This window comes from Symsagittifera roscoffensis, chromosome 8, assembly GCF_963678635.1.
Source record: "Symsagittifera roscoffensis chromosome 8, txSymRosc1.1, whole genome shotgun sequence".
Classification (NCBI taxonomy): Eukaryota; Metazoa; Xenacoelomorpha; order Acoela; family Convolutidae; genus Symsagittifera; species Symsagittifera roscoffensis.
Genome location: NC_087069.1, coordinates 32,488,865 through 32,499,605, shown reverse-complemented (window position 1 = coordinate 32,499,605; position 10,741 = coordinate 32,488,865). Strand labels below are relative to the sequence as shown.

Here is a 10,741-nt window from a genome sequence, read left to right as displayed (position 1 = left end):
TTTTTTATCTAGGGTTTTTGAAAAAATTTGAACAAAAGATAAAAAAAAACGCAATATCTCGAAAAACAAAAAGATTTGAGTTTTATGCAAATTATCAAAAAGAAGATTTGCAAAAGGAGTGTACCCTGACAGCACCTCACCATAGGGTTGAGAATTTCAAAAGCGTTTAGTTTCTTCGTATCTTAATTTTTTGAACAAAAAAATGAAAAAATCGCCATATATCTAAAACAAAAGGATTTGAGCTGTCATATTTAGAGGCCAGAATTGCAACCACAGAGTGTAATCTGACTTTAGTTTTGAGCAGTCATATTTAAAGGGAGATTTGCCATTTCTGGGTGTACCCTGAAACCACCCCAACTTGTGATTGAGAATTTCAAGATCGGTGCAGGGTTTTTTTGAAAAAGAAGAAAAAATCATTAGAGTCGCCAGATCTGGAAAACCTAAAAGATTTGAGCAGTCATGCTTAGAAACCAGATTCGCAACGAATGAGTTTAGTCTGACTGCACCCCAACATAAGGTGAGTATTTCAAGTTCGAATATTTTTTAATATCTTCAATATTTTTTTAAGCTGAAAAAAATCAGAATTTGAGCAGTCATATTTGAACACCAGATTTTCAAACCCTGAAAGTAAAATCTGATAATCAATTTCGATTTCGTAATTAGATATCGATCACGTTTTATGTGATTTTTTGCTGTTCGATAGAAGAGTTTGCCTTTCTTTCAACAAATGAATTGAAATGAACTTGAAAAGAAATCAAAAGTCAAACCGCGAAAAATAAATTTTAACGTGAACAAATGTTAACTTTTTCCTGAAAACAAATAAAAAACAAGAAAAATCACCAAAAACTATATAAGACTACTCACTGCGTTCACTGCTCTTGATTAGTAGGAAAGCCATATCCGTCGACGAATGCTTTATTTTTTTGGCTATCTGACGCTTTTAATCAAATTGAGCGAACGACTTCCTCGGTTAAAAGAGAAACAATTAAGATTGAAATTTGAATTCGCAATTCAATAAAAAACTAAATCTTCATACGAAAATACAATAGACAAAATTGGTTAAGTTTCAGTTCGAGTTTGTTAATTTCAGATGCTTCAGTTATAGTCATCGAATGAGTTGTAGAAGTCAAAATCAGGTCCACCCGTAGCTTTCTTTGCTTCACCATACTTTCATTTTTATGTGTCTGCTGCTCTTAACTGCTTGTAGCATTTTCGAGCATACTTTTGTCCGAAGAATATTTTGAAGCTCCCAGAAAATTCATAACAATCGAAACTTTGGATTACGGCAGTTACGATTTCATAAATACAAAGAAATTGGCTCACTTTACAAAAAATAAGCTGTTCATAATACGAGTTTAATTAATTAAACTTCAAAGAGTGAACGGTAAAAGCTGGTCATAATGCGAACAGATTAAAGTCAAAATAATTTCTTTCGAGTACATAGGGAATAAATAAGGACGATAACTTAATTTAAAACAACCACAAAATAACTTTCTTCAAACACTTTTAAATTGAACTGCTCTGCTGGTTACAAAAATCGTTATTGGCTGTTTATTTTTGGTTTTGGCATTTTGAAAAAAAATAGTGTAACTGGAATGAAATTTATAATTGGAGTGGAAAACTTGGCCGATATGATAGGCGATTTCTGTCTACATTTCTGACACACCTGTCTTGAAAAGTTGTTTCGCCAAATATGAGTTTTCATTTTATGGGACACGGATTACATAATAAAACTCCCATAAATAGTAGATATTTACTACTTTATTTGGCACGGTACAGCAATGTTCCCAAGAGAGCACCAGCACCCAGAACTCCCGCGGCCATGACATTCGTGAAATGATTCCACCTATTCTCACTACTTGCACTCCCATTAATGCACTCCGAATCAGCATTACTTGTTCTTGCACTACCATTACTCATTCTACTCGCAGATGTACGTATTCCGTTCACCCCATTACGACTATTTTTATACGAAGTCTTCTCGTTATTATAACTCGTGAGCGTCTGTGTCGTGTCATCTGTGCCACTACTATATCCCCCATTAGCCGAAGGGTTGTCCTCGAGTGACGTCGTGAGTCGTGCGTCATGTAGGATCCAAGAACTTCCTCCTCGGCTTCTGTCGTTTGACGACACTGTTGAATTGGACTCGTGAGATCGGCTGCTTCGTGAGAGGAGCATTGGCGGGTGGTTGAGCGAAGAGGCGAACACGTTGTTTTCCGTCGGGTCTTGTTCTCTCTCGGATAGATTCGGGGATTGTGGATTACTCATTGAGGTTGAGTTGCCGCCACTGGCTGATATTCTGACCCATGCTTCCTAAACAAAACAATTAAATAGCCGATAAACCTCTTTCACAGTTTTGACCATAAATGAAGTTGCTACAAGCTCAAAAAAATAAGAAAACACATTTTTTTCAAATCTCAGAAATAATTGAGGAAAAATCGCTAGCACAAATTACCAGTGGGCAAAATACCAGGAAGCTATCAAGATACAGGTAAACTTCGGAACGTTGAAAACTATACCAACTTCGCTCTCCAATATACTGACATTGAGCATAAAACATGTAACCATAAACTCAGTAGCTTACCCATCCTCCATAATGATCGATGAAGTATCCCATATTGCGGTTGATGAAGGAGGACACTTTATTGGCCACAAAGATTGTATTGGATCTGTCCAAACCACCACTCAGCTCACTGGTGCTACACGACGATACCGACATTCCATTTATTCTAGAAGTCATTTCATAACAGGAAACACTGTCGGTTCCTATCGTCGACCTTCGGTCCCGGTGGTTATTCAAACTCGTAGCCACGTTATGGGAATTAGTATTACCAAGAGAGTAATTTGACGTTGACCTTTTACAAGATTCGATATCATTTCCATTATGCATTCCATTGTGAAAAGGTTCATTGTCAGTGGGGAAAACTTCATTACTGTTAATTGAAGCATGACTCGAAACGCTAGATCTGTTATGGTGACCGTTCTCAAATATTCGACTTAGACTAGTCTTCTTCATCAATTTGATCTGTTTCTGCACTTCCAAGCAAGCTGCGAAGTAGACTAGAATTACTACATTGCTCTGCATGAAGTTAGGCGGTGTTACCAGTTCGTTGCTTGTTCCCGAATCAGAGGTCAAAATCAGGTGGTTATTTGACCTCGTTTTTGAAATCATAGGCGGCGTCTGGTTTCTAGGCTGCACAGGCAAATGACACTTTCTCAAAATGCCGTTTCCTACATTTTCAACAGCTACTTCAGGCGCTTCCAGCATTTCCTGGTCCACACCATGAGTGACTTCTTTGAAGTTATCGTCGTACAGTTCCAACATCTTCTCCAGAATTTGGTAGAAGCAGGGCGAAAGTTGAATGGGCAAATTGGGTTTGGGTCCGACCCAGTTCAAATTATGCCGTCTCAAGATGAAGTCGAAACTGAAGACAACGACAGCTTTTGTGTCCAAATAGGTGATGCGTCGATTTTCAGTCATAGCTTTGTATTTTTTTCTTCAATAGCTAAAAGTCTTATTCTTCTTCGATGATTTAAAATGGGAGCAACTGAATTCGATTTTTTCTTTGATCTGACTTCAGTGTTTGTTAATTTATTCTTTTTTATTGCCAAAACGAGAGTAAATTGAAACCAATGCCAAACAGTCTTCAATTTTACTATAAATAAACTGCGACTCAATCTTTATAAAAACTTATTGCAGCTATTTATTTCTGTAGCTGACTAAATTAGGACAAAATTTTCATTGCAATAAATTTTGAGAACGTTTAATTTTGACTGAAGTTGGTTTAAAATTATTAAAGTCGGCCGCTCGCACAACTGACAAGAGAAATGGTAACAACACCAACAGAACAGAAGTGTATAATGAACTGTAACTCAAGTAATAACAAAACTTTTATGAAATGTATCTCAACTCGTGATCTGATAGTGGTAAGTAAGAATGAGTGTTCGACTAAAGCCAGACAAACTAAGAGCTCGATTTAGTTTGGTAACCGAAATGCTAAGTTTCTGCAAATAACTATAATTCCACTTTGGTCTGTTCCCTTCAGACCAACTGTGTGCGTTAAAAAGTCGAAACTGAGTCTCTTAACAAAAATTGAACTGTAAAGAGAACTCTACCACTGAATAAGATAGGCGTCAACAAACTTCAATTTAACTTAACAAACTGCAACAAAAAGGGGCTCCTTTTTCAATCTAGTTTTTTAAGTCTCTGAGAAAAGAAGTTGCACTCTTGCTTGTAGCTGGTTTCAGTAATAACAAAATATCGAACAACTTTGCAAAGTTACTTCTAAGTTGTTTGATCTGTTCAAAAATGAGCAGTATCAGTTACACTCTTTCTTAAACAGTGAAGACCATGACTCTTGCATCACATTTGATCATACTAGTGGCAGCAGTCGTAACAATTACATCAACAACTGAAACTCCTTAGTCCCTGGTCTTTACGAGTTGCAAATGGGACTAAGCGTAGTATTTTTAATCGACAGAGTAAGAAACGTAACGTATTATAATATGATATGATAGTAAGTTCTGATCTAACAATGATATCACAATCTTTCGACTGAAAGGTCTGTCGCCTAACTTGTACACTGATCGATAATATCTTTGACAGCTGTTTGCTCGTTTTGATTGATTTGAAGACGTCAGAAGTGTTTACACGATGACGTAATATTTTGTCAGGGTCAGTATCAAAACCAATGGCAAGTTTCGTGGGACATCAAATATTGTCCAATTCTGGGAGAAGCGTATTAGAAGAAAGCTATTTGTTGCTCACAACAACTTATTGCACTAGAACTTAGAGTCACTTCAATTGAAAGCAGAAGATGCTTCTTGCATTGCCAGCCACTCCTTGTATCTTGATTCACAAAACCTGAAAATTCAAAAATTTTATGCACATATGAATAAAATAAACTAATTTATTATTTCCATCAAATGAAAAACCTCAAAATCAGGAATATTCAAGTTTTCAGTGCTCTTCGAAAAACATCAAAATCCAGACGCGCGATGATTGCTAGTTTTTAATGAAAACTCAGAACAACTACGGTTGAGCAAGACTGAAAAGATTAGCTTGCAAATATGGAGAACGTCGTTTCAAAGTAGGTCCTTTTTCGACCATTTCAGAATTTTTCATTTCGCTCGCAAATCTTGAAACAAATTTCACTTTTGAAAATAAAAGTCATTCATATTATTTTGCTTCATTTGCACTTCCGTAATTCGAGAGCGTATTTTGCATTCCTTTCAGAAATCAAAAGCCAACAGTGAAAAATCAAATTTGACAAAAAAAAAACAAACGACCTTTATAAGTTTCTTCAGTTCGGTCATAAGCACTTAACAATTTTAACTTCAGGGCTTTGAACGAGAAAAAGTTAAACGACTTAAGTAAGTGTCTTCACTTCGTTCACTGACAGGTGGAAAAAACGTTAAGACTATCACCTTCGATCAACCATCCATTAGTCTCTCGTTTTTATCAATAACTGGGAATGACAAGCTAAAAGTAAAGCAAAAGATGTTGAGCTTTCATATTAAAGGAAGGACCCTGATGCAACAACTTTTTTTAAAAATTACGTCAGACTTTCTCAGCAAATAACCATACAAAGGCTCAAAAAATATCTGAGCAAAAAAATGGCCGTATCATACAGTTTTAAACCTTTCTGCCATCTAATTTTATTTACAGATAGATCATCTAAACAAGAGATATAAATAGGATCACAACTAATGTTTCCTTAAAGAAAATTATGTCAAAAAAATTCAATGAAAAACTCAAACTGGAGCGTTGAAAAATGCGAGAGGAACTCAGAATAAGCGTTTCTCATCCGATGGGAAAGTAAGGATGTATTAGAGCATTTGACTATAGATTATCCGGTTGCTGAAGGAAAAGTAGTGGCACATCGGGAGTGATGGTACCAAGCAATCATACAATTTCGGGTTCTAATCGCACATGCGCTGCAATTTGCCAAGTGAGTAATAGGCTTAATAGGCTTATCTGTAAGTGAGCTCTTTTTCAGCCTAAAATAATTAACCTCCGTGTCAGGCCTCCAGATGGTTTACTAAAAGCATATCAGTTAACTCATGAACTAGTTAAGCTATCTACTATATTCTGTAGAACAAAAATTTGGAAATTTCATGCACTTTTCATGCACGTGTCACACAAAATCATTAATTTTTAAATCTAGTAAATAATAAATATTTTGAAGTTAAAAAAGAAAATAAAGAAATTAAGCATAAAAATGCGAAGTCAATTTCATTTCTTCTACCTTAAATTCGAGCTTTGTGCCTGAATGTCACAAAATTTGTTCCGACCACTTCTTGGAGGGAAATTTCAACTTTTTAAAATACTTTATTTTCCACGCGAAATCAGGTAATACAAGAAATATCAATATGGGACCAGTGATAAATCATATCAAAGCCTTTTCAGACGTGATTCGATTGACATTCGAAAGTTTTCATGTAGCGAGAAGAGCCGGTTTGAAATTTTAGCTTTTTTAAAAATACTTTCATTTAGGACGTGAAAACTTTATTTTTTGTATAGGAAAAACTTTCAACGCTTCATTTAGCGCTACCTTTGCAATAAAAATTTTGCTACCTTTGCAATAAATTTTTTTTTCAAATACATAGCCAACAGAAAGATGGAAAAATGAAAGACAAATGAATAAACCGAAAAAAAATGATTGACATTTTTGAACATTTTCAACTTTCGAAAAACATATGCATACCATGTTAAAGGTCTTTGAATTTAAAGAATTAATTATGGCTGGCACAAAAGATTTGAAGTGAATTATAAAAAAACCTTTTGAATTTTTTTGGTTTTGTATTCATTTTTTTGAAGACAACTAGTCGATTATGATTATTTTTATTAACGTTCTAAGCTTTCGTATTTCCTCTCCTCATACCAAGCAAAAACTGTACGAATTTGAAACAGGAAATGTTTTTCTTTGAAAATTTTTATGAGTGTGGTCGGAACTTTGACACAGGCGAAGTTGCACTTCGCATACACAAGCAAAAACATGACAATTTCTCCGCATACGCGTTAATAGCTCGAACTTTATCGCACTTTGTCCAAATTGGCCATTTTTAAACCCCCTAACTTTACTAAAAATGATCACAGGTGAAATATCTTCCCAAATTTAAGCTCAGGACAACAATACTTTTTGAATGATATGAAAAAAATTGCGTCAAAAATGGCTAGTTAAAAAGTCGAAATGTCTGAAAAAAAACCACCCCGAGCACAAATATTCCGTTACTTTCGTTACGAAAGTCGGAAAAATAATAGTCTGTGTACAAATCCTTAGCATTCGCTGTACTTAATAGCTGGTTATTGATAAAAATGAACACTTTTAAAATTAACACTTTTCATCGCAACAATATTTGCGTCGCAACAACATTTGCGACTTAGGTTGGAAAAAAGATAGTTCAAACTTTAACACAAGCATTGCTTGTGTCAACAACTTGCGCAGCAACCAGCTGCTCTGGCTTTCGAAGTTTTTGGAATTTTAATCGGGATTGTTCATTGAGGCTACTGATTGTGCCTGGAACAGAAGCCATTCTAAGCTAAAGTTCCTTCCTACTCTTTCGAAAGCTCGGAATATCAAGATGATTGTATAACTGTTTTTAGAGGCCAGGATCCTCTAAAATGATGTAGTATTGCTTTAATTTGGTTAATAAGATCAACTCAACTTGAATTCGGACTAGAAAGTGACAAGGAATAAGTTAGGTCTGGACTTTCCTATAAACTACGCAAGAGCACACAATTAGACCTCCGGAACCGCCATCATACAGTTCCGTGAAAAAAAAAAATCTGTTAAATCTCGGCGTTACTTGACTCGCCTTAGTCTCTCTCTCTCTCTCTCTCTCTCTCTCTCTCTCTCTCTCTCTCTCTCACACACACACACACACACACACACACACACACACACACACAACTTGGGATGTTCTAAGTTCTAAGCAAAAAATCAATCGAACACGTCCGGAATTTCCTAAGAATTCAAAAAATCTAACCAAAAAAATACAAACATTCAGTTAATTTCAGATAAAGGTGTGAAACAGATAACTTGTCGAGATTTCAGATATTTAATCGAAGATTTCATTTGTACTTACGTGAAATGCTACTAGTATTGTTAAGGACGCTTTCAAACCTAATTTCTAAATATCAATCTTGTAAACTGAACCCAGTAACCTTCGCTCCATAAATTAGTACACAGGTTCAGACATTTCATATAACAGCAGAGGTGATTAGAAGATAACAACTCACTCTTTTCTAGGGTAATGCTACAACTTACAACAATCATTCGACTGACTGACTAGATTAGACAGAGTTAGCTGCTGTACAAATTTGAGTTGACAATCAATTAGACTATTGTTCTTCTCTGAGTAATAGGTTAACGCTTTTAGGACAATCAGCCCTCCCCCCGACAAACTGATCAGACAGCAAGAAGGAAATATCAATATTGGCAAACTTTTTTGTCTGTTCATCCAACTCCAATGCATTAGGTTCAAAGCACGTTCCCTACGCAACGATATAATACCATGTTATAAAATTTGGCAACCATCTGCAAAGATTATTTATTGAGCTAAGATTTCAAGCTATAGATAGCAAACAACACCTGAAAACGAAGACATTTTCCGCCACCAGTGCAAAAAATTACACAATTGTGATCACGCGCTGTCGCATATTAATTATGGTCAAATACAGCAGCAGGAGCAGCTACAAAAGAAAAAAAAAGGATAGACGGTTACTGTGCAAGTAGCACAGAATGTTCCGACCATAGTCTTAAAAATATACCAAATTTTTTGAATTTATTGTTCGTTTTTTTTTCGGCGAGGTGTGATAAAAAGAGCTGAAAAAAATACTGGGCATTAGGTATATGCGAGGTGTGATAAAAAGAGCTGAACAAAATACTGGGCATTAGGAATATTCGACATTCATTGTAAACTGAGAAAATTGAGAATTTTTGAAGAAAAATTTCGAGAAAAAAATTTTTTAAAACAATTATTTTAGCAGTTTTTTGAAATTAAAAAAATTTAAATTCTAAGAAGGCGCTAAAACACTAAAAAAAAACTAACGCTACTCAAGATAAGCTAAATTTTTACGTTTTACATTAAGCTATTGTAAGCTTTTAAGCAATTAAAAAAAGACTGCTCGCTCGCTTTATTCGGTCGAAATAAGACGAAAAATCAAGAATTTCGAACCGGTTTTTCTCGACACTGGGATTTTTAAAAATTTTTAATGTGGTTCGAATCACGACTGTAAGGCCTTTAATATGATTTCCCACTCAAACCAGTCCGATGATTATTTGTGGTACCCGACTTTGAGTGGAAAACAAGAAAAAAAATAAACACACCCGAATACAAAGTTCCTCCACATTTTCAGCAGTCGGAACAATAAACCTGCTTCATACATCTCTCGAGCTTACTCTTAACTAGTGTTGACCTCAAGTAATTTCCTATTTAAATGATAAAGAAGAGTTATAAAGGAAAACCATTGACAAATTTGTTCATTTGTTTTGTTATGTATGTGCCTACAACACTTACCATAGAACAAGTATAGGATAAAACAGCCAAACACCCTTGAACTATCAAAGAGGACTTAGGATGTTGTTAGTGTTGAAAAAAGAACTAGAAAAACTTTTTAGAAATTTATAACGAAAAAAAATCAGGTTTCAATTTATTCAAATTTTTGTTCCAAGTGGTAATTTTGGGAACAAAGTCTTATCGATTTCATAAATAAAACTGAAATTGTAGGAAACAGTATATTAGGTAAATAAGGCAACATAACTAAATCCGACAGCTAATCAGCTGAAAATCAACCAAAATTGTTCGGGAAAAAATTTTAATGAAAAAATACATGTACTGCCCAAATAGTATCCACGAAAGCCATATATGTACTGAATGCAGGGTATTATACACACTTCCGAAACTAAGCCGAGATCTTAATAGCAACCGCAAAGCCAAAAAACTTGAAAACATAAAGCCGCAAAAAAGAAATACCGACATTTTATAACAATACATACAACTATATCTATGATAATGAGAGAAAATAGTTTTTCAAAAAACAAGCCCAGACAAAAAACTTTAAATCTTTCAACTGAAATGAGCCAATATTATCCGCTCTTCATATAATTTGAGACTGAACAGCAAAAGCCTCCATTTTTTCTCGGCATTGGGATAATTTTGTGGTTTTTTGAAGTCTGAATCACTGCTGAATGGGCTTTTATATGATACCACACTTGCTCTCCGCAAGGTATCATTGGAAAAAAAATCGGTCGAAAAACTTTACAACACAAATGTCCTTTCTCACTACTACGAGAAAGGTCGGAACAATAATGTTTACTTCGTGTATTTGAACATCTTGATTGAAAACTTTAATTTTGTGAATCAGTGCAAGCTATCAAAATAAAAATTCTTGAAAAGCTAGCCGGAAGCAACGAAAAATTATTTGAAATTACAAGTTTGCTTGAAAACCTCACCTGGTGAGTCTCAACGAGCTTCCCAAAAGAATTCAAATCATTTCAAAGCTTCGCGTTGGAATACATTGCTTTATCACAAGGTAAGCTGATCTGTTCACAACTTGCCATATAAAAACGACAGCCAAAACAAATTTCAAAATAAATTTATCCTCTTTCGAAAAACTGAACTGAGATTGAAAACTCTTGAACACCATTTATTGCCATGTACAAAATCAATAATCATAAGTGACAAGTGAAATTGAAAATGTGTTTGAAAAATTGTGATTAAATGAACCATACTTTTG

The 10,741-nt window shown here is 34.9% G+C and overlaps 1 protein-coding gene across 1 annotated transcript; it reads right to left on the bottom strand.

Annotated features, from left to right (window-relative positions):
* Positions 1 to 985: 985 nt before the first annotated feature.
* On the bottom strand, positions 986 to 4,860 carry LOC134853113 (uncharacterized). Its single transcript, XM_063869055.1, has 2 exons — positions 2,585 to 4,860; positions 986 to 2,313 (listed from the first exon to the last, which is right to left on the bottom strand). Exons 1-2 carry the CDS (start codon positions 3,479 to 3,481, stop codon positions 1,762 to 1,764), a joined length of 1,449 nt encoding a protein of 482 aa, XP_063725125.1. The 5' UTR covers positions 3,482 to 4,860; the 3' UTR covers positions 986 to 1,761.
* Positions 4,861 to 10,741: the final 5,881 nt, after the last annotated feature.

Coding starts and splice junctions, on each gene's coding strand:
- LOC134853113 (XM_063869055.1), bottom strand. CDS start 3,481: ATGACTGAAAATCGACGCATCACCTATTTGGACACAAAAGCTGTCGTT. Junction 2,314..2,584: donor TCGATCATTATGGAGGATGG/GTAAGCTACTGA, acceptor TGTTTTGTTTAG/GAAGCATGGGTCAGAATATC.